This window comes from Silurus meridionalis, chromosome 27, assembly GCF_014805685.1.
Source record: "Silurus meridionalis isolate SWU-2019-XX chromosome 27, ASM1480568v1, whole genome shotgun sequence".
Classification (NCBI taxonomy): Eukaryota; Metazoa; Chordata; class Actinopteri; order Siluriformes; family Siluridae; genus Silurus; species Silurus meridionalis.
The window spans coordinates 4,729,068-4,755,208 of NC_060910.1; the positions used below are offsets into that span (position 1 = coordinate 4,729,068).

General features: G+C 39.2%; 1 protein-coding gene across 1 annotated transcript in view; it reads left to right on the plus strand.

Moving 5' to 3' along the window:
• Positions 1 to 25,336, plus strand: part of ppil2 (peptidylprolyl isomerase (cyclophilin)-like 2) — a 38,503-nt gene extending 13,167 nt beyond the window's left edge. The window contains exons 10-20 of the mRNA XM_046841791.1: positions 316 to 476; positions 3,369 to 3,444; positions 4,182 to 4,288; positions 6,690 to 6,779; positions 8,678 to 8,711; positions 19,741 to 19,858; positions 20,872 to 20,928; positions 22,692 to 22,764; positions 23,381 to 23,443; positions 23,535 to 23,677; positions 24,885 to 25,336. Of these exons, the coding sequence (XP_046697747.1) occupies positions 316 to 476; positions 3,369 to 3,444; positions 4,182 to 4,288; positions 6,690 to 6,779; positions 8,678 to 8,711; positions 19,741 to 19,858; positions 20,872 to 20,928; positions 22,692 to 22,764; positions 23,381 to 23,443; positions 23,535 to 23,677; positions 24,885 to 24,987 (1,025 nt within the window). The 3' untranslated portion in view covers positions 24,988 to 25,336. The remainder of the gene's footprint in view (positions 1 to 315; positions 477 to 3,368; positions 3,445 to 4,181; positions 4,289 to 6,689; positions 6,780 to 8,677; positions 8,712 to 19,740; positions 19,859 to 20,871; positions 20,929 to 22,691; positions 22,765 to 23,380; positions 23,444 to 23,534; positions 23,678 to 24,884) is intronic.
• The last annotated feature ends 805 nt before the right edge of the window (positions 25,337 to 26,141 follow it).

Below are 26,141 nucleotides of genomic sequence, written 5' to 3' on the forward strand. Positions count from 1 at the left end.
AAAAGTCAATAAAATAGAAATGAAGTCAAAATGAAAAACGTTTTTGTTCTGTGCGGCATGGTACCAAATGATCCATGGCCCGGTACTGGTTCACTGTTTGGGGACTCCTGGTGAAAAGGAAATGATCTAACGCGTTTGTCATTGCTAATTTTCCTGAACCCCCCTTGGACACCCCTGAGTGATTTATTTTTCAAGACAGTAACAGCAGGCTGTTTTTGCGATCGTTATAGAAATGTTCTGATTCGCCCAGTTCCGTGTGTTTAATATGTAAGTTCATGATGGGTTCTTGTGTGTGTGTGTGTGTATGTTGTGTAGATGAGGAGAAAGCGAAGCAGGACCCGGCGTACCACCTAAAGAGCACAAACCTGGAGACCCGTGAGACTCTGGCTGAGCTCTATAAGGAGTATAAGGGCGATGAGCTGCTGGCTTCTACCATGAAGGAGCCCGAGGCCAAGAAAACAGACAAGTTCAACGCGGTGAGTACGCAGCGCAGAAATCTTCCGGGCAGTCCATGACTTTTTCTCTTTGGCTGCTCGTGTATTTGTGTGTATTGGGTGCGAGGCTGAGAGCTGATTGGCTGAGTAGATGATGTAGGTCTGGGGTGTAGGGCTTCAGGGATGGACGGTGCTATTACATTTTCACATTTTACATATGACCTAATGCTGATATCAATGTTTTCCCTGATAGATATATTTATATATTATATCTATATATACAGTACAAATGTATTTTTGTTTATTATTGGTTTGTTTTATATCATGACATTGTTGAAAGCTTCGCTGATGTGTGCGGTTGTTGATTTGGTGCAACTCTCTATAACGTTTTATTTAAAGTTTGTGGTGGGAGACTATTTCTATACTTTTTGATGCTTATATTTGTTTGTTTCCAAATGTATTGATTGTCTTCCTTCAGGATTAGTAGATTGTATTTGATCATATTTTTACCGTATACTTATAGTATCGTATGGTAAAGTTTTGGGACACGTATGGCTTGTGGCTGAATGAGCACAAATCTGCATGTGTATTGTTGAACACAGAAGCAGGTTTTACTCTGTGCACAAACTGAATAAGAACGAAAAGATGTTTGATCAGATTCCTGTTTCTGTCTGTCTCTATGTATATGTCTGTCTATCTATCTGCCTGTCTATGTCTCTATCTATCTCTCTGTCTGTGTCTATCTATTGGTCTGTCTGTCTGTCTGTCACCCTGTCTTTTTGTCTGTCACTTTGTCTGCATGTCTGTCTGTCTGTATATTTGTCAGCCTTTCTGTGTCTCTGTCTGTCTGTCACCCAGATTCTGATCCAGCATTCTGGCCCAGAGTCAGTCTGATTACATTCCTTTCTGATTGTGGCATCTAACTACTGTTCTGTACTGTGTGTGTGTGTGTGTGTGTGTGTGTGTGTGTGTGTGTGTGTGTGTGTGTGTGTGTGTGTGTGTGTGTGTGTGTGTGTGTGTGTGTGTGTGTGTGTGTGTGTGTGTGTGTGTGTGTTCTGAGGTGAATCCTGGCCCTTGAATACCACCATCATCACACAGTAACTGGGGCAGAATGATACCACCTCTCCTAATTTCTCTCTCACACACACACACACACACACAGAAACACTGTACCAAGCAACTCGGAGACGACTCCGACATCAGTCACTGTGTCATGTCATGTTAAAAGTGACACGGTAAGAAAGAACACTGCGTTTGAGAGGCATGACGTGCCCTGAGCATGACTCATCCTGAGTCGTACTGCGGAGTGTGTCATGTCTCCATGCTGTGTGTGTGTGTGTGTGTGTTGTGTGTGGGTGCAGTACATCAGCCTCTCTTCCCTCGTTCTCAGATTAACTTCAGTTCTGGCATATCTGCCCACATTCTTTCAGCTAGATTAACTTTACGAGCTCAGCCTCTCCATCGAGCTGTTGCTTTAATTGGCAGGTTCAGGGACAGGAATCTCTGACTTTTGACTCGCCCTTTATGACAATGGTTCAGCTCAGACGCCACGACCTGAGCTTTGCCCTCTGCGACAGTCATGCTAGGAAAGATTGTAACCTGATACGGAGCCGGTAATATAGCAGTAATGTAGCTGTTGTGGAAATAAAGTGAAGCTGCTTTTGTCTCTTAGTGTATGATGCTTTTTAGGAAGTGTGTGTGTGTTTGTGTTCATGTGTGAGGCAGCATTTAACGGTTGCTGACAGGCTTAGTTTCATTTTCACGTCCAATATTAGTGGATAAAGGCAATTCCTAGAACAAAGCAATACTTTTGTCCAATCACACTTTAAAATTATATATATATTAATTAAAAACCACAATATTTTAAATGGGCAAGGCGGAGATTTGCAGAACGCAGATTTGTCTCTAATTACACAATTTAAGAGCCCATGTCTCATCTGCACTCTCATCTTCACAATCTACGGTTTATGCCGTCTCTCAATCGTGTAGTGCAATTAAATCCTGCAGCTACAGTTTTATTAGCGTTGTTACAACCTTTTCTAAAATCCTGGTGATAAAGGGGAGGTTTAATATTGGCCTGTAGTTGGACAGCTGATGAGGGTTAAGGTCAGGTTTCTTAATTTGCAGGTTGATAACTTTTGTTTCCCGTTAATTTTGCTACTGCGCCGAATAGAAATCTGGGATTATGCTTATTTTTTTATGAGAGTAGAGAAATATGTTGAGCAGCACTAAGAGCTTTTCTATAACTGAGGAGATTCTCCTTCCATGCTATTTGAGATACTGTCAATTTGTTTTGACGGCATTTACATTCTAATTTCCGAGTGGTCTGTTTTAGGGTGTGCGTATGATCATTATACCATGACAATTTTTTTCTCCTTGATCATTTTTTTGTTTTTTAGGGGAGATCCATCATCTAGAGTGTAGCGGAATGTTGATTGTAGACATTCAGTCGAGCTCTGTGGGGTGTAATGAGATCTAATTTATGTCGATAACTCTGGAGGATTAGAGATAAAACACTTTGCTGTAGTTGACTTGAATGTATTGACGTGAATGTAGATTTAAGAGATAAGGTAATGATCTGAAAAAGCTTCTGACTGGAATTATGACTATTTTTTTATTTTTTTTATATCAAATCCAAGTTTTAATATTAAATCAGGATTGTGTCCACCACTATGAGTGGGTCCTATAACATTATATAATTTAGTAAGAATTATTTAGTGTTATAGGACCCACTAATAGTGGTGGACACAATCCTTATCCTAATCCATCTACAAATGCACACTTATATCGATGGCATCACGATGTTTACTTAATTTCATTTATGCAATGATGCAAATCTGTGATCTTACCTTCCCGTGTGTGTGTGTGTGTGTGTGTGTGTGTGTGTGTGTGTGTGTGTGTGTGTGTGTGTGTGTGTGTGTGTGTGTGTTTTAGGCTCATTACTCCACTGGGCGAGTGTCTGCCTCCTTCACATCCACTGCCATGACTCCGTCCACCACACATGAAGCAGGTACAACCCATTTAATCTACCTTTACTATCCTGTCTTTATTGAAGTATAGATGTATATTTCAAGAAGGAAAAAAAAGTCATACAAGTTTGGCATTCAGTCTAATTGTTCATTAGAATTAATTTGATATTTTAATATATAATTATAATAAAATGATAATCATTTGAATATAAATAAGTGTAAGTAAAAATTCACAACTGAAATCTCACCTTGTGATGGTATGGTACTGATATAGAATTAACTAGATCATTAAATTTGTTTGCCGTCTGTTGCTTTCATTTTGAAAGTTAAAATATTTTTTAGCTCAAAATGTAAAATATTTGAAATACACCTCATTGTTAGTTTGTCATCGTATTTTTTGGCACTTGGTTATGTGTGTGTGTGTGTGTGTGTGTGTGTGTGTGTGTGTGTGTGTGTGTGTGTGTGTGTGTATCTCTCTCAGTATATCTGAAGTGGCCTGTATTAATAGATTTAAAATGCCCTTCAGTGATGTAATAGTACTTTGGCCTTGTTCTATTACAGTACCATAATCAAAATGACCATGAAGTCTGTGTTTCTCAGCATTGTTTGTGTGTGTGTGTGTGTGTGTGTGTCTTCACCCCGAAGAGCTGCCCAACCATTTCCACACTTTATTCTATTTAGATTAATTTAATAGTTATATTGATAAATGTGTCAGAGCTTGTGTTTGGTTTTTGTTAACCTAACGTGTGTGTGTGTGTGTGTGTGTGTGTGTGTTCAGAAGCCATTGCAGATGACGAGGTGCGTTACCAGTACGTGAAGAAGAAAGGCTACGTCCGAATCCACACCAACAAAGGAGACCTGAACCTGGAACTGCACTGTGATAAGGTACAAACACATCTGAACTGTCTCTCTTTTTATCTTGTATTCTTTCTCCCTCTTTCTCTCTGTCTCTCCCTACTGCTCTTACTTTCACTTGATCTCTCTGTCTGTCTGTCTGTCTGTCTTTCTCTAAAGTAGGGTGTCTGGCAAGAAAAGATAAAAAGTGCCAGTACGTTACTCAAGAACTGTAATATTGCTGAGATACAAAAGGAATAAAGCACTTGGTGTCCTTACATCCACAGCATCTCCTGCTCAGTGTTTAAGGCTGTGGGTTACTGATCGGAAGGTCACGGGTTCAAATCCCGGGATCGCTCGACTCTTGAGACCCTTAACACTCTGTGGCTGACCCTGTGCTCTGACCCCATGTGGGATATGTGAAAAAAGAATTTCACTGTGCTGTAATGTACATGAAAAGTAAAAAGAAAAAAGCTCCTTTATTGATTCTTGTATTGTTCCGCACATGCTCAAGTGTTTAATTCTTTACATATTGCCGAGAGAGAGAGAGAGAGAGAGAGAGAGTGTCCACACAATCATAAGACTCAAGTTATCACACCAAAACATACAAGTGATCTTATTTCCTTTTTCAGTCTCTGTCTGTGTCGCTTCCTGCCTTTGATAATGAAAACAAGCGCAGCCATGCTGTGCAAGTGTGTGTGTGTGTGTGTGTGTGTTTCTGTGGCAGAGGTAAAGCTGCCTGGCAAGCATAGAGACAGCCCTCTGCAGTCTTGGCCGCAGTAACTAGGTGCTGTTTTCACCGCCTTCCATTGGCCGCTTCCTTGTCAAATCAGGATGTAGGAAATAAGCGATAAGCAACACGTCCCTCCTCCCTCTCGTCTCTCCTCCCTGCCTTGTTTTTGTACCCTTCACTCCCCCAGGTCCACCTCCACTCTCCTGACCACTCTGCGTTTCTATTTGCAGCTCAGCGTTTCTTCAAGATTCCTCTAACCTTTATTTATATATAATACATTTTTTTTCTTCTTCTCCCTCCCCTCTGATTTTACAGTTTTGTTTAAACCAGTGTTCAGTTTTTCTCTTCACTTTCCCATTAAAGCCTGTAAATGAGTTAGATCAAGCATTTACCTTTTCTTTTTAAATATATATATCACACAGTCGCATGAGTATAAAATAAATAAAAAATAAAAATTGTGTGTGTGTGTGTGTGTGTGTGTGTGTGTGTGTGTGTATAATTATATATTTATTTATTTATTTTTATAACTGCTTGTAATTTTTGCTTATGAAGAATAAAACTTGGATAAATCAGTCACTCATGCGACTGTTTCGGGGCACAAACGGATTGAAATGCGCTCGGTGATGGCGTGTTCTTAGGCGTAAAAAAGTTCTGGCTTTCGATTTATTCCTAACAGCTTTACAGCCTTTTATAGTTTCTTGTGTTGGTAATAATTTGTTTTTAATGCGGCCGTGTTCAGAAATTGAATTGAACCGAATAAAGACCTCAGACAGGATCACAGAGTTCTTTTGGAGAGTTGTGTAAGCAGAGACCTCTGTCCCATGTATCCCAGCTCTTCCTGCCTCTCCCCTCCTTCATTTCAAGTTTATCAGTCTGTCACCATGACATTCAGACCAAACAGACACGATGCTGATCGCTGTTGTTGGAAATCCATTCTGTTTGTTTTCATCCTCATAGGCACCTCCTCTTTTTGTTCCTCCCCTGCTTTCACATCTGATGAATCAGCATCGAATGTAGTCACAGTCATGGGGAGGTGTGATCTTAGTGGTTAAGGCATTGGACTTGGAGTGGTGGTGTTGGGATTTTAACTCTCAAATTTTTATCTGCTGCTTCTGGGGCCCCTGAGAAAGGCCCTTAACCCCATAGCTGCTGTGTTCTACGAACGAGATAAATTTAAGTCGCTCTCAAGGAGGGCGTCTGCCAAATGCCCATTCAGTCTGAAGGGAGACACGGTGGTCTTTTTCTGTTTCCCTCCTTTCATGTTACGTCTACACTAATCCGGATAAATTTGAAAAACGGCGTTTTCGTTGAAAAAACGACCGTAAAACAAAAATTATTATTTAATGGCTGATTCTGATCAAGTTAGTTGAACATGCATTAATGTTAAAAATTAATAACGGATTTTTTTTTTTTTTTGTGTGCTGGAAGCTTTTTTTTTTTTGCAGCAATGACCTCAAAATATTTCCCATCATCATTGACAAAATGATGCGACTGTGTGAATTTGTTTGTTGCAACAACCGAAACCATTTTGTCGTATATCTGGAGCTGTACTGCTCTCCGGCTAAAGCCAAGAGAATGAATTCCCACGTTTCAAAATTCTGGGATCTCTAAAATCTAGTTTAAAGAGGGGTCCAGTGAGGGGTCAATGTTAGTTATTTCTAAAAAAAAAAAAAGTTATGAAGAATTTTAGCAGGTAATGAATTATGTTTCTTCTTCCAGGTTCCCAAAGCTTGTGAGAACTTTACAAAGCTGTGTAAGAAGGGCTACTACGACGGAACCATCTTTCACCGCTCCATCAGGAACTTCATGGTAAGAAACTTGTAGGCCTTGTAGGTTCTTGGTGCGGTCACGGGTTCGTCTATTGTGTATCGCAAAACAGGATGTCTGCGTTTTTTGGTGTTTTTGTGAAATGGTTTGAGGAACTAAAGTGTTCTTAAAGAAAAAATCATGACCCCACTTTGTTGCACAATTCATGTTGATGTATCAATGGTTTGGTGCCGCATTATGTCTTGTTATTGTTACTGTATTTCAGTGCTGCTTAATTTTCTTGTGTTAAAGAATTTGCTCTGGAATTTCAACTCCTTTGTCATGCCAGGAAAAATATTATGTACAGGGTGGCGCAGGGAAACGGGAAATTTTGGAAGTAGGAGTCGGCGACCCCGGGGCATCGGGAATTGTTTGGAAGCGGTGCGAGCTCATTTAGAAGCCCTTGCGCTTGGTTATAATGGAGCACTGGAGCGATGCCGGACGACCTTTTATAAGAATGTGATGTGAGAGCTTCGCAAAAGGAAATGACGTCATGATCATGCTCATTTCGAAGAAATAGATTTGGCCTTAAAAAACTGCACAATAAGAATTTAATTCGTGCAATAACCTCATGCAATTTGTTTGTTTGTTTAATAAGTACTATTACAGGTAGACCCCAACTTACGGCTTAGATAGGGGCCGAAAAAGTCGAGAAGAGTAAATGTCTGCATTGGAATGCATCATAGAGTAAAGAGGCTCTGTAAAGAAAAATAAATTTAATTAAACTAAAAATAAGCTTTATTTATATATATATATATATATATATAAACTTTTTTCCCCCATTAGAGGTGACTGTCGTTTCTTTGAAATGTAAGTCGAGTGGTTGTAGGTCGGGGTCTGACTGTGGTTTTTTTTTTTTTTGTTTTTTTTATTATTTATATAGATTTTATTTTGTTTTATCATATTTGTATGAATTCTTTTCATATTTAATAATTATTTTGTTGCTGTTACATGAAAATTTCCCCACTATCCATCACCTCCAGTCTTATCTTAAAAAGCCCATCGTAACTAACAGCAAAGGGGGTTCATAACAAGCTCACACCGGTTTCAAACAATTATCCAGGGTCACCAGCTAATTCTGAATCTCGATGTGTAGAGTAGAAGCGTGCACATCACTTGAAACCTAAGAGAATAAAATTCCAATTTCCACATACATTTAGGTGGAAATCATTCAGATATTGAACACGCCCAACCATTTGCGACCTAAATAAAAAAATTATAAAAAAATTATAAAAAAGAGAGACTATACACCATGCCTCCAGTAACTATACAAGGTGTCGAACAAGTGACGCTCCTCGAAACATCTCATACTTCAGAAACTACAGTAATCCCCAACTTTACCGCGATCTGAATCTCTCGCCCCTGGGGTTCTCGCGGAATTGATTTTGCCTCATAACTAATTTGTCTCAGCTTCTTTTTAAGCGTCATAGGACACTTCAATTAATAAACAAGCAGAGAACCTATGCATAGGCTACTATAGAACTGTATACTCTACAGTACATGTACTGTACTTTACACAAAATTCATCTTATCAAAATTCATCTGTGGGTGTTTAAAGTGTGTGGGAGGAGTATTTACGGCTTAAATAATAATAACAAAGCATTTTTGGGGGGTTTTATCGCAGTTTTGGAACGTAACCACCGCGATAATCGGGGAGTACTGTATTCTATTCTGGCCTCTTTGGCCAAGTCTGTGACTGCATGCATTATTTACTCTGAAGTTATTAGTAACTAATTTAAACAGATCGGAATCTGTACCTAAATCTGCGTTCAGATCCAATAGAAATTATCTGACCAATCGCTTTGTGATTTTTTTTATTTATTTTAATTTTATTTATTAATTTAATTTTTTTTTTTAGATTTATTGAATAATGGATTTATTTATTTATGTCTTTTAAATAGATTCAAGGCGGCGACCCGACAGGCACCGGTACAGGTAATGACCTTACACATTTTTACACCAAAATTCTGTCAGTTGTAGGCATGCATTGTAAAATAATTACCCCAATAGTTTTCCTGCTGCGATGCATAAGATGTCAGACTTCACTTGTAGAGTCAATTTCCAGGAATGTTTCGGATGTTTCAAAATCATGGATAGAATTTGAACTCGTGAAAAACATACTGGTGTGATTTGAGGAAATGCCCTGATCAAGTCCCATATGTATACTGAAGCTTTTCATCAGGTTTGGTCTCCATAACTGGATTTATTCAATGTCTCTCTTAGCAATAGTTTAAGTTTTGGTATGTAATGATGCATATGTAGGTTTTATTTGTTCTGTTTTTATTTGTTTTATTTTAGTTTTTTGTAAAAAAAAAAATGGCCTTTGTTGGTTGGTTGGTTGTCTGTTTGTTATAAGTGGTGGAAATGTTCATAAAAAGATGCAATAGGAAAAGAAGATATGGGTTGAAGTGGAAGATCTCCTGCTATAGAGCTCTGACCTCAACCCTATTGAACACCATTGGGATGAACTGGAACACTGGCACCCTTGTGTCTGAACAAGTCTCGGACAAATCTCCACAAGCACACTCCAAAATCGAGTGGATAAGATGTTCAAAAAGTACATACCAATCTTTAATTCCGGTGTCCACGAACTATTGTCCGTATAGTGTACGATCCAATATTTATGAAAATACCATAAAAATGGCATGTGGGTTTTAAAATATTTTATCGCACTTTTTCTATCTGTTTTAAATGTACCTTAAATTAATCTTTCAAGTTTTTAATGCTCTAATCAACATGAACAAATATGGATGCTTTATACAAACGTATGTTTATTATTAGTGAAACCAAACTCAACATTCACAGTAATTATGGCGTTTTAAATGACGTAAATCATCAGGACACCGAAAGGAAACTTTTGCTTTGTTTCCACACGGACGGTTTTAATTGCCGGATTTAAGACTTGGCGCAGCAGTAAAGCAAATGTTTGTGATTTTTTTAAAAATCATTTTTAGTTTATTTAATTATTTTTATATCGGAGTAAAGAAAGGGCGTCGACTTTTTACAAATTTGGCCTCTTTTATATTAAATTTATTTATATTGTTAGTGAAAATAGTCACACAGAAACGCGCTCCGCATTAATCGCACGCTAATAAAATTAGAGCCGTTCTATCTAAAAGTTCTATGTGTGCCAAAACCGTGTGTGTGTGTGTGTGTGTGTGAAGGAGATTAATGATGGGCCATTTTGCTCCTGGATCAATTATGAACTGTATCATTTGCTCGCGATTCATTTTCTAAGGTGATGAAGTGGCTGCTGACTAAACATTCAAGGACCGTCGAGTTTAATTCCTGCCACGACTCCCAGTCCGGGAGGAATTGAAGGTGCTGGCGTCGAGGGCACGTGGCACTGCGCTAATTGTAGGACCGTTTCAGGAGGCTGTAAAAATCGCATCTTGTCCACGACCGTGCAGTAAAGAAGGGAGGTTATGGACCTTAAGCTTTAATCACAGGCATGATTCAGGAGCGCATCAGTCACAGAAAACGGTGCACTATATATAGAGTGAGGTTAATGAAAAATGCACCAGCTGAGAGGAAGAGAAATGGAAATGAAAAACTAAACAAAAAGCTATTTATTTTTTTTAAGCATTGAAATTAATTTTTCTCCCCAGTTTGGCTGAAAGTACGACCCACATGTGTACTCGCACTTTTGTGAGCACATGCTGCTGTAAGTGAGAGTTTCACACGTTCAGTAGAGCCACAGCAGTTTTTTTTTCCCTGTGATGCTGACTATATGGCACCCGAATTATGTTTAAATATCACACTATCAAAATATATCACGCGCCAACTTATAGAACAAAGTGAGGAATATTAAAGTTATTACTCTCAATATAGTATTGTTTTGTATTTCTCATACTCTTGATGGTTCAGTTTAATAGGAACATCTAGCAAAGATGCTGATGCACATTATGAGGTCCAGGTAACCTTCATATCAAACATCAAAATGAGAAGAATGTGGATGACATGAAATGTAAACTAGCTGCTGGAACCAACTTCTGTACCGCTAGCTTTTAGAACTTTTACTATGTGGACTAAAGTTTGCAGACACCTGACCATAAGATTTATTAATGCTTTTCAAAGATCTCATTGAAGAACTGATAAGGATGCCTGGGGTGCATTCAGCATTCACATTCATCCCAAAGCAGTTCAGTAGATCAAGATCTTCAAGTCCAACTCATGCAATGCAAATCTTCATGGAGCGGACTTTGAAGTTCAAGTGAAGAGAATGTAATGCTTAACACATCCATAAGCATCTTATACAATTATGTGTCTCCATCTTTGTGATAACAGTTTTGAAAAGACCCATTTATGGCTGGAAAATCAGGTGTCCCAATATTTTTGTCTATAAATTTAAGTACTCTTGTTACATTTCTCCTTGAAAGGATGCATTTATTGGGAATGTACCAATACAGTCCCTTTTTTATTATAAAAATTAACAATAAAAAAAAAACATGTTCTTTGTAATATCTTAAAAAAAAAATTGTTAGCCAAAGGTAAAAAAAAGAAAATAAATCAATCATGAGTGTAAGTAAAGTCCAGAAGGAAAAATAGAGAGAGGGGAAAAAAAGTAATTGTCAGTCAATAGGGTTTCTCCGTTTACATTTTTAAAGAAGTAAAAGTACAAAAGTTCCCTCTTTTTCCTTTTGGTACTTAAGTTCATCCAGAAAGTCTTTAAGGACTGTGTGAATGTTGGATGTTTCTTTCCATTCTCCTGCACATTAGATTGCGTTTTCTATAGTTTCAGTGAACGAGAGAACCCACACTCTTCACACACACTCATACCAGAACCAGGAGGTTACCCTTGTGCCTTCGCTACAGCTTCTTATATAACCCTGTTTGTGTTCACTTGAAAGGCGTGAGTTCCCCCCACTAAAATATTGTGAAGTCAAAAGTAAAATACAGTGGAACCCGGTTATGTCGATGTCCTAGGGGGTTGTCAAAAAGCATCGAGATAACCGATGATTGAGATAAACGAAAATCAAAATGGCGGCAGTATATTAACGTGCTTGAAATTTCTTTATGTACATGATGTGCGTTAATAAATGAGAATGTGCATGCACGTGTTTTTGGAGGTTTTTACACAACAGCGCTGCCGCGATTTGTTGATGAAGGCATGCTATAAAAATACATACAGTACATGTTTGTTAACTGTCAGGACTCCACCTGCCAAGCCCTCTTCGGCGCCCCCTTCAGCGTGGCAGGTGCTTTCTCGGCCGCTTTCTCTGAAGCTTCTGTAATGCATCTGTAAGGTTTGATTTTTCTGCCACTTTCGCGAGTTCTTCTGCGGCTGCACAGTGCCGATCGACATAACTGACGTTAAATGGCAAATTTTTTCCCCCCTTGTGCTCGAGATATTAGGGTTCGTCGACATAAAAAAGTCGACATAACCAATTAAAAATGCTTAGACAAAGCTAGAATTTGGCGGTTCCACTTCAAAAACGTCGACTTAATAGGGTTGTCGAGTTAACCGAGGTCGAGATAAGTGGGCTCCACTGTACTACACGTTAAAAAGGAAAAGCAAAGTGTCCCCGATATATAAAAAAAAAAAAAAAAAAATCTGATAAAGTGCAGACATTTAAAAAATGTCCTTGTTTACCGTCTAACGGACTAACTCGTGACTCACGTGGTGTTGCCATCCGACCCACGTGAAGTTACGTGTTTCCGAAACGGCTCGTTTTCTTATTACAGCACAGTCTGTAGTGTTCTGCTCATGCCACAGCGAGTTCCCCGTAATTACAGCGTTCATTTATTAACAAGCGACATTTCGGTCTACCGAGAAACCGGAGAGCGGAAACTCCACTCTCTCCACACTTTCCCATGCTGGGGAATTTTTCTTAAGCACAGTGACTGTTCAAAAGCTGTTTTAGGGAATGTCTGATGTACAACTCCCCGTAAACCATCGGTTACTATAGAAACAATAATGTATAAAAGGCCTTGCGCTGTTATACAAACTAGCTGTTCGGTTATTCAAAAATAGTACACACTATTCTGACCGATTGAATTCACAAACCTCCCCACACACACTTTCATTTTAATCCATTGATGTTTTGTAGGCCACACACACACACACACACACACACACACACACACACTTCTCTTTTTATATCGCAGAGGGCCTTATGTAATGCAGCTATGCCAAAATCGCATGCTTCTCGACCTCTGAAACTTAGAGTAAAGCTACAGTTTTCCTCCTGGGGATAAGCCAAATGTCTCCAGAAAATCCAGCCTGTCTGATATTCCCGGGACAAGATGGGAATCTCGATACATACAGCCAACAATACAATAAAATAAAGATATGTATGAAGCAGCTACTGATGCAATTTGATTCAGCACAGGGCAATAACGTTACAGGAAGGTGCAGCTCTACCTCTGCCATGTTAATCTGTATTCTATGTGACTCTCAGGACACGCCTCGGTCTCCGTAGCATTGGGAATGGTCATATTAGTGGTGGTCCAGTGATTAAGGCTCTGGGTTGCTGATCAGAAGGTGGGGAGATCAAGCCCCAGCACTGCCAGGCTGCCACTGTTGAGCCCTTGAGCAAAGCACTTAACCTATCTGCTCCAAGGGGCGCCATACCATGGTTGACCCTGCGTACTCTGTATGAATGTGACATATGAAATTCGAATAATTCACATAGCAAAATAAATGTATAGTGCATCTACTAATAATTCTGTATAAATAAAGTTTTTTACCAACGCAAATATATTTAAAACGATGCCTCACGATACAAACTTGTATCCGATGCACAATTTATTTCATTCGCTGTTTCGCATCGTTAACTTTTATGCCGATGCGAATCAGTAAATCTTACCGTCCCTAATGCACACGCTGGCAGGCAGGTTGGCAGTAAATGCAAGAGAGGTCACCTTGCCTTGGTTGGAGTAAAAGATCTGTCAGCCTCGCTAGGCTTGAATAGTGCGTGTTTCAGAATATTAGTGTTGTGTTGCATAACAAAGTTGAAAAGTCCAGGATAGCGCGCTTTTAATAGCATCCGGGCGTGTCCTCGGTTTCAATCCGGCAACAAAGCCTGCGTAATTGCCTTTTCTGACTTGTATTGGTGAAACCGTGTCAGATGATGTAACAGTGCAGTCACTAATAATATTACAGACTTGCGTTTCCAGGTGACACCCTGTAACAAAAAGCTACTCGATCCTCTGGGTTAACATTTAACCACTCATCAAACGTCAGGTTCTCACACACACACACACACACACACGCTCTGAACATAACAAACACATGACGATGTTATGACTTCAGGACTCTGAACTCTGAAACTTTCCACCCAAACTGGATTTTATTGTACTGTTCATGGTTGATCTTCAGACAGCAGTTCAATGCAGTTTTTTTTTGTTAAACAAGTTTAACGTCTTCACAAAGCACAGGGTTTCTATGCATTAAGTATCAAGTAAGGAATTTGATTTGTGATTTCCAGGTCTGGATAAGTAGGCGGGGGGACACAGAGTATTGAATATTATTTCTATTTCCATACTGTTGTCCTATTTGGTTTTCTATATAAACCAAAAAAAAAAATATATATATATATATATATATATATATATATATATATATATATATATATATATATATATATATATATATATATATATATATATATATAAATTTATATATATTTTTCATAAAACAAAGGCTACATCCACAACAAACCAGATACATTTGTCTGCGTTTTCTAAAGCATTTGGACAGAAGGAGAGGAAAATAAATTTTTAAGGAAACCTTTTTAGCGTGGACATGTTTTTTCGTGGAGTTTAGGAGCAGACTCTCAGTACTGCCAAAAGATCGGCGCAAGCCTGTGAGAGCTGTGATTGGTTTTGTAGTGAGGTGGCAGTTGCCGCAGCGCCCCCACCGTGCGACTAAACGGAGATTGTAACGTAACGTGTTTTAGTTGAAATTTAAAATAATTGTGAAATATTGCTTTAAAAATGTTTAGTAAAGTTGCCAATTTTGAGTCCGAAAAAAATACAAAAGTGTTTAGGAACTCTGAAATCAGGTTTAAGTCTCTCTAAGTTTGTACTTAATGTGATGGAAAACATCTATGAGAAGATCTGAGATAGAATCCTTGAGAAGAAAACAGACTCAAAAAGGAACTTCTCCTCATTTGGTGACATTTAATATTCATTCTGTATAAAGTTTCATCATGTGTTTTTCAGTTGTTCCATGAATGTACATAAGTTCAAAACTGCTGCATTTGTAGTCCTAATCCACTCTCGCAAACCAGCCCAAAGCCTTCTTCCTGGTTCCTATGTAAAACCAGCAGCAGTACTCTCATATATCCTTAGGTTGTTTAAAGCCTGTCTGAACTGTTTAGTCTCCAGACCTGTTACACACCAAACAATACTCGCTTTGAGTAGAAGCATTGCTGACTTCCCTTGAAACCCCCTCAGTATCAAGGTATTTTTTTTAATCCATACAGGTTCAGAGTGTATGCCTGGTGTTATTTTTGCCATGTTTTTTCTCAGAAGGCACCTGGAGGTGATCATTAGTCAGCCTTTTGGTTGGTGTTTGTTTTACTTGATGTTTCACAGCAGTGAACGATTTCCAAGCACCTCCCATACATTTCTTTGTTAGTAGGGCTTTAAGGCTGGAGTCTGTTTTCAAGATGTTTTCTCTGTTGAATTTCTGTTTGAATTTGAACCTGTCTTGATGTAGGTCAGTGGTGTCACCAGGTTTGGTCTTGGTCATAACCAGAGATGGAGGAAAAGTACACACATCCTTCACTGTAGTAGAAGTACAGATTCTTATGTTTTAAAAGACTTTGGGTAAAGTTTAAGTTCTGACTACACTTTTTCACTCACGTTAAAGTAAAGAAGTTTGGGCTCTGACATGTACTTCAGTAAAAAGTAGTCATTACTACTTCCTGTTTGTGTCACGCTGGTAACTGAACCTCACACCATTTTAATATATTAATGCAAAAGAATTTGTTACCTTATGAACGTATCCCGGCTGAACATCCACCATATCAGAACACAAGCAGAGAAAAGATGATGATGTTCAGGAATGTCTCTGTTCTCAGTCATGTTTACATCACTGGCTCCTTCTGTCTCATCCACGTTAACCCCAGACTTCTTGTTGCCTTCTGCTGGTCTTTGTTAGCTTCGTAATCTAGCCTACGTCTGTGGTGAGCCAGGAAACGATACACCAGTCATAGATAAAAAAAATTAAAAAAAAGCCACACAATGAGAAGAAAATAGAGAAATTTCACCAAATAGATTAAAACTAAAGTAACGAGTCTGTTTTGAAAATGTAAGAAGTAGCCTCGCTAACAATATCAGCTAATCCATAACCATTTCAAACAAATCTCTTCTCGCTTTTTAAGATGCTTCGAAGTTTGTTTTCCGCTTAAAAGTCAGTAGGCAGAGAGCCAGGCAATTTAAAACATTCAAAGATTCTGAAGCTTGTGACCAGATAAGTGTACAAAAATATTACTTTGTCATTGGAGTCAGAATCTTAGATCAGGTATTACAGTTCTAATGGAAGCTCTATGCAATTCTTAAACAGATCAGGCATAACATTATAAACTTGTAACATTATGAGTGGTGCAGTGAAGAACACTGAATTGAACATTTTGTCCTCAAAGTTGACATGTTAGAAGCTGGAAAAATGAGCAAGAGTAAGGATTTGAGATTTTGATTTTAAGGAAGGATTTGAGCAAGTTTGACAAATTGAGACATCTAGACGTCTGGGTCAGAGCATCTCCAAAACTCCAGCTCTTGTGGGATGTTCCTGGGCTGCAGTGGTCAGTATCCATCAAAAGTGGAAGGACCAGTGGAGATGAGGTCCTGTAGCTTAAATTGCTAAAGAAGTTAATGGTGTTTATGCTCGATGGGCCACGACTGTTTAGCAGCAAAATGGGACCAACACACCTGATAACGATTACATGCAATGCATGTATACAAATTTTTCGAATCCTTTGTTTATATTTGGGATATACACAGCTACCTGCATGCCTTGTTGGTGTGTAGTGTCCACGTTCTAGCAGGACTAGCAGTTCAGTTTTCGGGATTACATTTTTCCTGACAGGATTGTGGGAAATATTGAGGGTCGCATGGCAAATCACAGGTTTAAAGTAATGATTCATGTGTTAGGGTTTCTATAATAACATCAAGCACATAGAGTATAGTATTTGAAAGGATATTTATTATGTCTCCACTTGTAATTTTGAGGACACAGGGCTTTATATAAGAATCTAACTTTGAATTCTTAAAAAAAAGTTTGTATACGGCTACGGCCCCCTAATAAAATCCAAAATTTGGATATTACTTGATTCTCAATTGTGGCTCTGTGTAGACTGAAACTTGTGACCTCATATGTGAGGTTAGTCGTGTACACAGACTGGATGCTCCGCTCTGCAGTCAGTGTATATACAGTGCTCTTGTCTATAAAAACCAGTTCCTCTTTCTTGAGCTGTTTCTGCATAAAGAGGAACTCGGAACAGATGCAACAATGTAACAAAACGCAATCACCCCCTCACATGTCTGTGTTTACATGGTTATGTAATCGAACTCCACTGTAGCTGGTCGTGTTGACTAGTTAGATTTGCACCGACAGGGAATTTCATTTACTTCCTAGAACCCTTTTCCCCCTCCTTTTTTCTAATGAACTCATGGCATGGTGAGGCTAGGAAATGTCAAGCAGGCCATCAATTATGCAGAAATATCACTTGGGTAATGTTTGCGAGGGCACGTGGCGTTGGAAAAGGCAGATCGGTGAGCGGTAAATCACGTCTCGGCGTGACGCCTGCAGCTGGTGAGAGACACCGCGAGAGCCTGATCTCAGATTAGCTTCTGTCTCTGGAGCTTATTGTGAAGGAGGGGGTGTGCTAATCAGGGGTCATAATTGGAGGCAGTTTATCTTGAGATAGCTGCGTTACAGAAGTCTTAGCTTGTTTTATTCGATATGAATTAAATGCAGAATTACTGGGTTACACAGTCATCAAGTGTCTTGCTGAGAACTGGCCCTCTTGCTGAGCGTTTGATTGGGCTCCATGACGAGATTAATTAGTCCACCTGCTTCAGGGGTCTTCAGGATGAGTTGATTATGGTGGAAAACACTCAGGGTGGGACGCTGTGCACTTTTTTTTTTTACCCGAAAAGGTTCGTAATTTGGTTATCAAAACCCGCCTCTGTGATCATCGGTTATTAGAATCGGTCCAGCTGATACCACACCAGTCTGCCAATGCTAATACTTTATTATCCATTGAAGAACACATCTTTGAACACCCAATGTTGTTGTGTTCTGTTCTGAAGACTTTCTCTGAAAACTGTTCCAAAGGCTGATACAAGTGCTAATGTTGGAGGCTCTTTCTTAATACCATAAGCAATAAGGTGTGGGTGCAGGTTTTCATTCCATCCAAGCCACACCAGATTCCACCTTCTTCATTTTTAATGAAATGTCAGCTGTGGCCCTTGTTGGTGTACATTGGATTTAAAACGAAGACCTGCACCCAAGCCGGCTCTTTGTGGAAAAGATTGGACACCCCTGGCGTATGCCATTAATGTAAATGTAAATCTGTGCGTTTCCTCAGAAGCGGGAGTGGTTATGGCATTGTAGTTTGGATCAGAAGGTCGTAAGTTCAAATCCAAAGGCCCTCTAGATCAGGGTGATTTCTAGAAACTGTAACGGATTATAACGAGCATAGCGATTATAAACGTATGATTCGATCTACAGCTTGGAGTTGCTGTTATTTAAAAAAAATTAAATAAATAATAAAGCTCTGGTGAGATTTTTTTTTTTTTTTATGAATGCTGAATTTGATGTGTTGGACCCCTGTTATTTTTGTCTTTTTTTTCTGTACTTTATTTTGCACAGGAAAGAAAGAGAAACGAGCAAGTTTGTTGTCTTAAAACATTTGTAGGATCGTTCAACATGCCAAACTAATGTCCGACACATTGTACGTATGAATTGCATAGTCATGGTTTAAATGCTTTTGTTCACTTTTACACCACTGTAGCGGAGACCTTTTTCCAAAGCAACTTGCAGAACATTTCAGTCCCTCATTTACTTACATTATATGGCCAATAGTTTGGACACAGATGCATAAGATTGTGATTTTTATTTTTTTTATTTTTTCATCCCATTTCACATTTAGTCCCCGTTTGCTGTTCTAATAAACTCCACTTTTCTGGGAAGATGTTTCACTAGATTTCTGAGTGTTTTTATAGAGATTTGTGGTGCTTCATTCAGACACAAGAGCATTAGTAAAGTCAGGTACTGCTGTAGGTGAGGTGAGGAAGACTGGGGTGCAGTCAGTGTTTACATTTCATCCCAAAGCACATCTTCATGGAGCTGGATTTGTGCACAGGGGCATAGTCATGCTGGAACAGGTCTGCTTCTTCTAGATTAAGTAAAGGGTAAATGTAATGCTACTGCATCCAAAGACATTCTGTGCAATTGTGTATTTCAAAGTTCGCGCTTATAGTTTGGTAAAGAAGCACAAAGTCAGGTGTCCCAATACTTTTTTCCATCTATTAGGTGATCGATCTCATATACACTACAGATGTTCATGAACTTTTAACCTTTAAATAATCTTGGTGTTATAGCTATTACTATTATAGCTATATCTATAGAAAAAAAGATCTTTGTATCAGAAAGGGGAAATTGTGAAATGAAATTCAACACAATAGCTGCAGTTATCATTTGCATCCACAGTGTTGCGTTATATGACGTTTGTCACGGCTATTGAACACAAGTGCGTCTATAATATTTTTGTTGCGGGAAATTAAGTCAATTTCTCTCAGCCATATTGTTTTTATTATTATTGCTATGCAGTTATGAGAAAACAAAAAATAACCCTGCTACTCAGCTACTATGTAATCTTAAGTGTTATTGTCTTTGTTGTATCGTCTACGGAAAACTGCGGATGATGAATAAATGCACCCCTGAATTAGTCTATAGTGTTTTTCTTGCTTAACCCTATTTTTCTTTTTTTTTTCTTTGTGTGTGTAAAAGGTGGTGAGTCGTACTGGGGCAAGCCATTTAAGGATGAGTTCAAACCCAATCTCTCCCACACCGGCCGTGGCATCCTGAGCATGGCCAACTCCGGACCAAACACCAATAAATCTCAGTTGTGAGTGTTTTTTAATCCTGATACATGCAACTACCCATTTCCAGAAAAATGTGGGATTCTGTGTAAAATGTAAATAAAAACAATGCAATGATTTGCAGATCTCATAAACCCATAATGTATTCACAATAGAACATAAAAAAAAGTTTAACTGACAAAATTTACCATTTTCCGGAATAAAGGAGGTCATTTTGAATTTGATGGCTGCAACACGTCTCAAAGTTTTAACAAAGCAAACAAAAGTCTGGGAAAAGATTTTCTTATGTGTGTTATTAAAACACAATTGGAGGCCTAATTCATTTAATTGACAACAGGCCAAGATTAAATAAATAGTGTATCTGGGCAGCAGGCGCCTTTGGAAAGGCTTCGTCAATGCTGAATGGTATTTAAAGGTTTTAGAGCAACAAATGTTTCATTCCAGAAAACGTTTTTGTGGAAAGGTCTTGCATATTTGAGCAAGAAAATTCTAACTGCATTCTTCATCTATTACAATAGCATGACTTTGTAGTATAAGAGTCTGGGTGCTGAACTGGCCTGCCTAGAGTCTAGACCTTTCACCATCTAAAAACATTTGGCACATCATGAAACGAAAAACACAACAAAGAACACCCAGAACAGCTGGAATCCTGTATCAGACACATATGGGACAACATTCCTCATCCCAAGGCTGTAGCAACTGGTCTTTTTTTAGTTCCCTGATGTATACAGACAGAAGACTTGATGCTTCACAGTGGTAAACATGGCCCTTTGCCAATTTATAATTTTTTTTTAAACCTGTTGGAGCCATGAAATTCAAAATGAACTTTTTTTTTTTTTTTTTAAACTGTATATATTCTCAGTGCAAATATTTGATATTTTTTATTGTGAATATAAAATGTCTGAGTTTTGCATTCTGTTTTTATTTACACTTTACACAGCGTCCCACCTTTTTTGGAATTGGGGTTGTATTTAATGTAAGAGTGATTAAACTGAAGCCTGTCTTGTAATCTATTTTTTTTTCCTTTCTGTTTTTGCAGCTTTATAACTTTCCGGTCGTGCACGTACCTGGACCGAAAACACACCGTGTTCGGAAGGTAATGGAGCAAACAAAGAAAAAAAGCTCACCGTCAGTTTTTGTGTGTAAAATGATGTGTGTTCATGGAGCTTGTGTGTGCGTTTGAGTGTGTCAGTGAAATGTCATGTTTGCTATGCTCGCTGTGTAAAGTGTGTTCTGGGGAAAAGCATGTGTACTGTTTAGTCAGAACATTCCAGACAGTGGGAGAGGGAGACACACACACACACACACACACACACAGCTGATCATCTGTTTTAGAGATTTTGGCAAGGATTTATAATCCATTGGCTAAAGCTGAGGAATTCGGAGAGTTGTTAGCATAAGTCTAGACCCCCATCTCCTGTGCATATGCACACACACACACACACACACACACACACAAAACACACTACCTCTCTATCCACATACACCCTGATTTACTGTACTGTCAACAGACTAACCCTTGCACACGGACCACTGTGCAGCCTTAGCAAAACACACATCCTTGTGTAAAGCCAATTACTTTCTCTCACACACACACACACACACCTTGACCCTCTGCCTATGGGATTTCTTTAAGCCTAAACAATACTCGAATAGGAAATCTTCTACAGCAACTCTGCAGCCCTGTAGGAACAGCTGGCAAAGCAGAAAGACTCCCATGTGCATTTGTGCTCGTTCATAAAAATCCAATATCCCGTACACAAGATAATCATCAGTGACTGTAGCCTTTCTGGCTAAAAAATAAAGACATTTCGACACTGTAGCGAATTTCTGTGCTAAATCTGCTTGCGTCTCTGACTTACTGTCTTGTTCGTAATATTTACATGATTCATCTGGTTTCATTCACTGCTTTCGGACAGAGAAATTCTTAAACTCTCCACATTAAGACTGCGCATCTCCATAACTGTGGCCGATGCGATTCGCATCTCGATGCATAGCCTGTTTTTTTTTCCTGTTGTGTGAGAGGAAGATACAGCTCTACCTCTGCCATGTTAATCTGTATTCTATATTCTATGTGACCCTCAGGACACACTTCAGACTCCGTAGTGTTGTGATGCGTCATATTCACGTAGCAGCAGCGGTGCTGATAGAACGCGCTCGAGAAACAGTTTAGCGACAAGATATCATATATAAAAACAAAATATTGGTCAATATTTTAATAATACAAGTATAGTGAATCTACTAGTAATTATATATAAATAATTATTATAATTTTTTTTAATCAATGCATCACATCGTTTAATCAAACCTTTTATGACAGTGTGAATCTGTGATCTTACCATCCTTTTAAATTATGTATTTGGTCAAATACTGTACACTATTACGTTTATAAAAGTGACATAATGTCTAGACGAATTCACTAAGGTACCATAGGGGCTGCAGGGGTGTGTCCAAAATTTGCAGATTTTACAATACAGTGGTCCCCTGGAACTCACGGGTGTTCCGTTCTAAACGAGTTCCAGGGGACCACTGTATTGTAATTTGTTCAGTTATTAACAAATTGCTGTGTACCACCCATGTCTCGACTTATAAGGTCATTGGAACTCATCTCCATCTTAATTTGGGGAACTACCTGCATCATCATAAATCATATTGTCCTAGGCCTTTTGTATCATCATCATCACACCATCTCGTCATCATCACTGATTAGTTGATCGGTGCCTGAATACCAGGAGCTGTTGTAAATTGCTTTTTAAATACACACATTTTGTTTGTCCTTTCTAAATGCGGTACTGGGAAACCGTCCCATTTCTCTAAAGATCGTGATCCTGACTGATTAACATCTGATCTTTCTGTCAGGGTGGTGGGCGGATTCGAGACCCTCACAGCCATGGAGAATGTAGAGAGCAATCCGAAAACAGATAAACCCAAGGTAATTACACCACCCCCTGTCCTTTCCTTAATCACTCAACTGCTCACATGTGTGAAAAGCGGCGTACAGATGCGTCATTAACGAAGCCAGGCATGTCATTTCGGCTTTTAATGGACGCCTCCGAGTTCCCGCTGCTTTTCTTTCAGTACTCCGAAGTGACTCGCGCTACAGCTTTTACCATGAAAGAGGATTTCTTTCAGGAATTACCCCCCGACTCGCTCAGCTTTTACACGCTTAACCTTTCACTTTTTTTTTTCTCTGCTTTTTTTTCTTCTTCACTTCTGAACTTTGAAGCTGCCTTACACTGTTTAAAAATCACAATTCTTAAGCACTCATCAGGGATTGCTTGACCATGCTGAAATTTATATTGCTTTGCAAAAATGTCCAAGTGCTATACTAATAATTATATTGGCCATGTAATAAAGAGAAAGAAGAATTTAAATAAGGTTGATAGATTTAGGTCTAATTGTGTAACCCAGTTTATGTAGAAGTATTATCTTGATTATTTGGGACACTAATCACAAGAAAACCACACTAATCCTCTTCAAATCTCAAATTTGTTGTGTGTGTGTGTGTTGTGGTGATTTTCTTGATCTTCTCTTTTTTCTAATCACAGAGTGAGATTAAGCTGATAAGCACCAGCGTGTTTGTGGATCCTTATGAGGAAGCAGATGCACAGGTGTGTGTTTGTACATGCTGTATGACTATTTGAATGTGTACTGTTTTTCAGTGTTTAGTGATCTGGTGGAGTGTGTGTGTGTGTGTTGTAGATTGAAGCTGAGCGGGAAAAGGAGGCCCAAAAGCAGGAAGAAGAAAGAGCCCAAACCTCAGCATCCCTCAGCAAAGCTAAAACTGAGCAAGAACCCAAAATCTACCGAGCTGGAGTTGGAAAATATATCAGCAAGCCTGCCGCGTGAGTGTACACACACACACGGCGCGCACACACAGGCACACGGGCACACACACACACACACACACAAGGGCACACAGAATGACTGCCTTATTTACTAAGAGTAAGGTAAGTGAAGCTGACATCAGGACCATGTGTAAAGAGGTCTGAACACACACGCACACACACTCGTTCGCTCTCTCTCTCTCTCTCTCTCTCTCTCACACACTCACACACACACACACACACACACACACACACACACACACACACACACACACACACACACACACACAGTGATAGATATAGAGTAACAGAAAAACTCCGAGATGGAGATTCAGACAGAGAGGGACACCGAGTCTCAGTCAAAGATACTTGGACAGAAACACTAAGAGGCACTAATAGACAGAAGCAGAAAGACAGAGACAAAGACTTTGACATGGATGGAGACTGGAGGAAGTACGGAAGGAAGAAAGAAGATAAAAGGAAGAATGAAAGGAAAGAAAGAATGAAAAAAGAAAGAAAATTAATAAGCAGGAAAGACCGAACAAAGGAAGGGAGGGAAAGAAAGAAGGAAAGGGAAGATAAGGAAAGAAGGAAAATAGGAAGGAAAGGGAAGATAAAAAAAAAGAGAAGGAAGAAAGAAGGGAGGAAAAGAAGGGAAGAAGGAAGAAAAGGAAAGCTTATAAGGCTCTGGTTTGGTTTTGAGCTTCTATAACTGTAACGGCATGCTGCTTTGGATCGGACGTGGCAGCGCAAGCTTCTGATTAACTGTGTGTGTGTGTGTGTGTGTGTGTGTGTGTGTGTGTGTGTGGGCAGGCAGGCAGATGGGTGTTTAGGGGTTGTACCATCGCTCAGAGGGGTTCAGGATATGAGCGAGGCTTACTGTGGAAACAGTGGGATATCAGTACAATTACCCTGCAGCATCCCACTGATTCGTGTCCCACTCTTCTTACACACACACACACACACACACACACACACACACACAATGAATTGGAGCAAAAACAAAAAATAGTTGTGAAGTCATCCCACTGTGTGGTGTTCTTTCTCAGTTTCAAACACACACATTAGGAACCCTGCTGTTTGTGTTTCACAAGTCGCAGACATACAACACAATAATCTATGTTGGTGTGTTTATTAAGTTTTTGTTTTTTCTTTATTACTTTCTTTTCTTGATGCCTATTTGGAATCCGTGGTTATTAATGTTCCTATGCCTGCATGTGTTCAGTAAGCGCTCAGCAGCCGGCGACGAGAGCAAACCGTCCAGCAGCGAAACGGCAGTAAAGAAGCCTAAAGGCAGGACAGGATTGGGAGACTTCAGCTCCTGGTAAAGCAGCTTTCTTCTGGAGGAACTTCGCTGAAAAAATTACGCTGAACATCTCGTTTTAAATACCTTTTATTTTCTATGTACTAATGCTATGGACTCGGTCATGGTTAAGTTAAAGGTTACTGTTAAAGAACCAGGTATTTTCTTCAATCTTTCATAGTGTTTGATCACTGAAACTGTTATTATATGATCATATCACCTTTCCTGGTTTGACGTTCAATTTAGTTTTAATGTTTTTTTTGTTTTGTTTTACCTTCTACTATGTAACATATTTCCTACAATGTTTTTTCAGAATTAAGTTCATTTCAAAATACCTGTTGGGTTTTATGCAATAATAAATCAGCTTTTCTAAAGCCTGCTGTAACTCGAGTGTACTCTTTGCTCTCTGAAGTTGTACCAGTGTACAGAATTGTCGACCCTACAGGGATCTCGAGCAGCTTGTCTTCCGAGATCTTCACCTTCCTCGTCCTCTCCTTGTGGGCCACTCGGTTAACAAAATAGCATGCTGTTTTGCCATTATGAAGGTGACTTTTAGGAATAGTAAAACCCCTCTGGCTATCAGGGATGAAAGTTGTTCTTGTGTGGTGTGGGGTACTAGTTGTTTTCAATTGGTTGCATTACTGCTAGAGACTGTGGCCTTCATGTTTTATCATTTGCTGTAATAATCCAAATGAGTGTCTGTATGGGATTGAGGTGATTTTCCTGGAGCTGTTTTATACTGGCTGGTGTCGTGGTGTTTCTAAGTGAATAATTTGTATTTGGGGAAACCCATATTAAAAGCAATAAGAACTGCTGGAGGGGGCAGGATTATGATGAGAGTGTCTATAGAAGAAGGTTGGATTTGTCTAGTGTCTGATAGTGGGCAGGATTGACAGGTGGGATTGTTTGAATTTTTGTCAGAGCATATGGGGTTAATCAAGCTGTCAGGGTAGTTGGAATTGCCCAGAATGTTTGTAGGAGCGGGTGGAATTAATCAAGAGAGTCTGCAAGACTGGACCAATCCCCAACTGCTCCAAGACACTCTTGACCAATCCAAACCAAAGTGGTTAAAATAGCTGTAGGAGCAGTTTGGATGGGTTCAGACTGTATATGAGTGGTTGGGCTTGGCCAAGACTGTGTAGGAGCAGTTGGGATTGGTGAAGCCTGTATAGAAGTTGT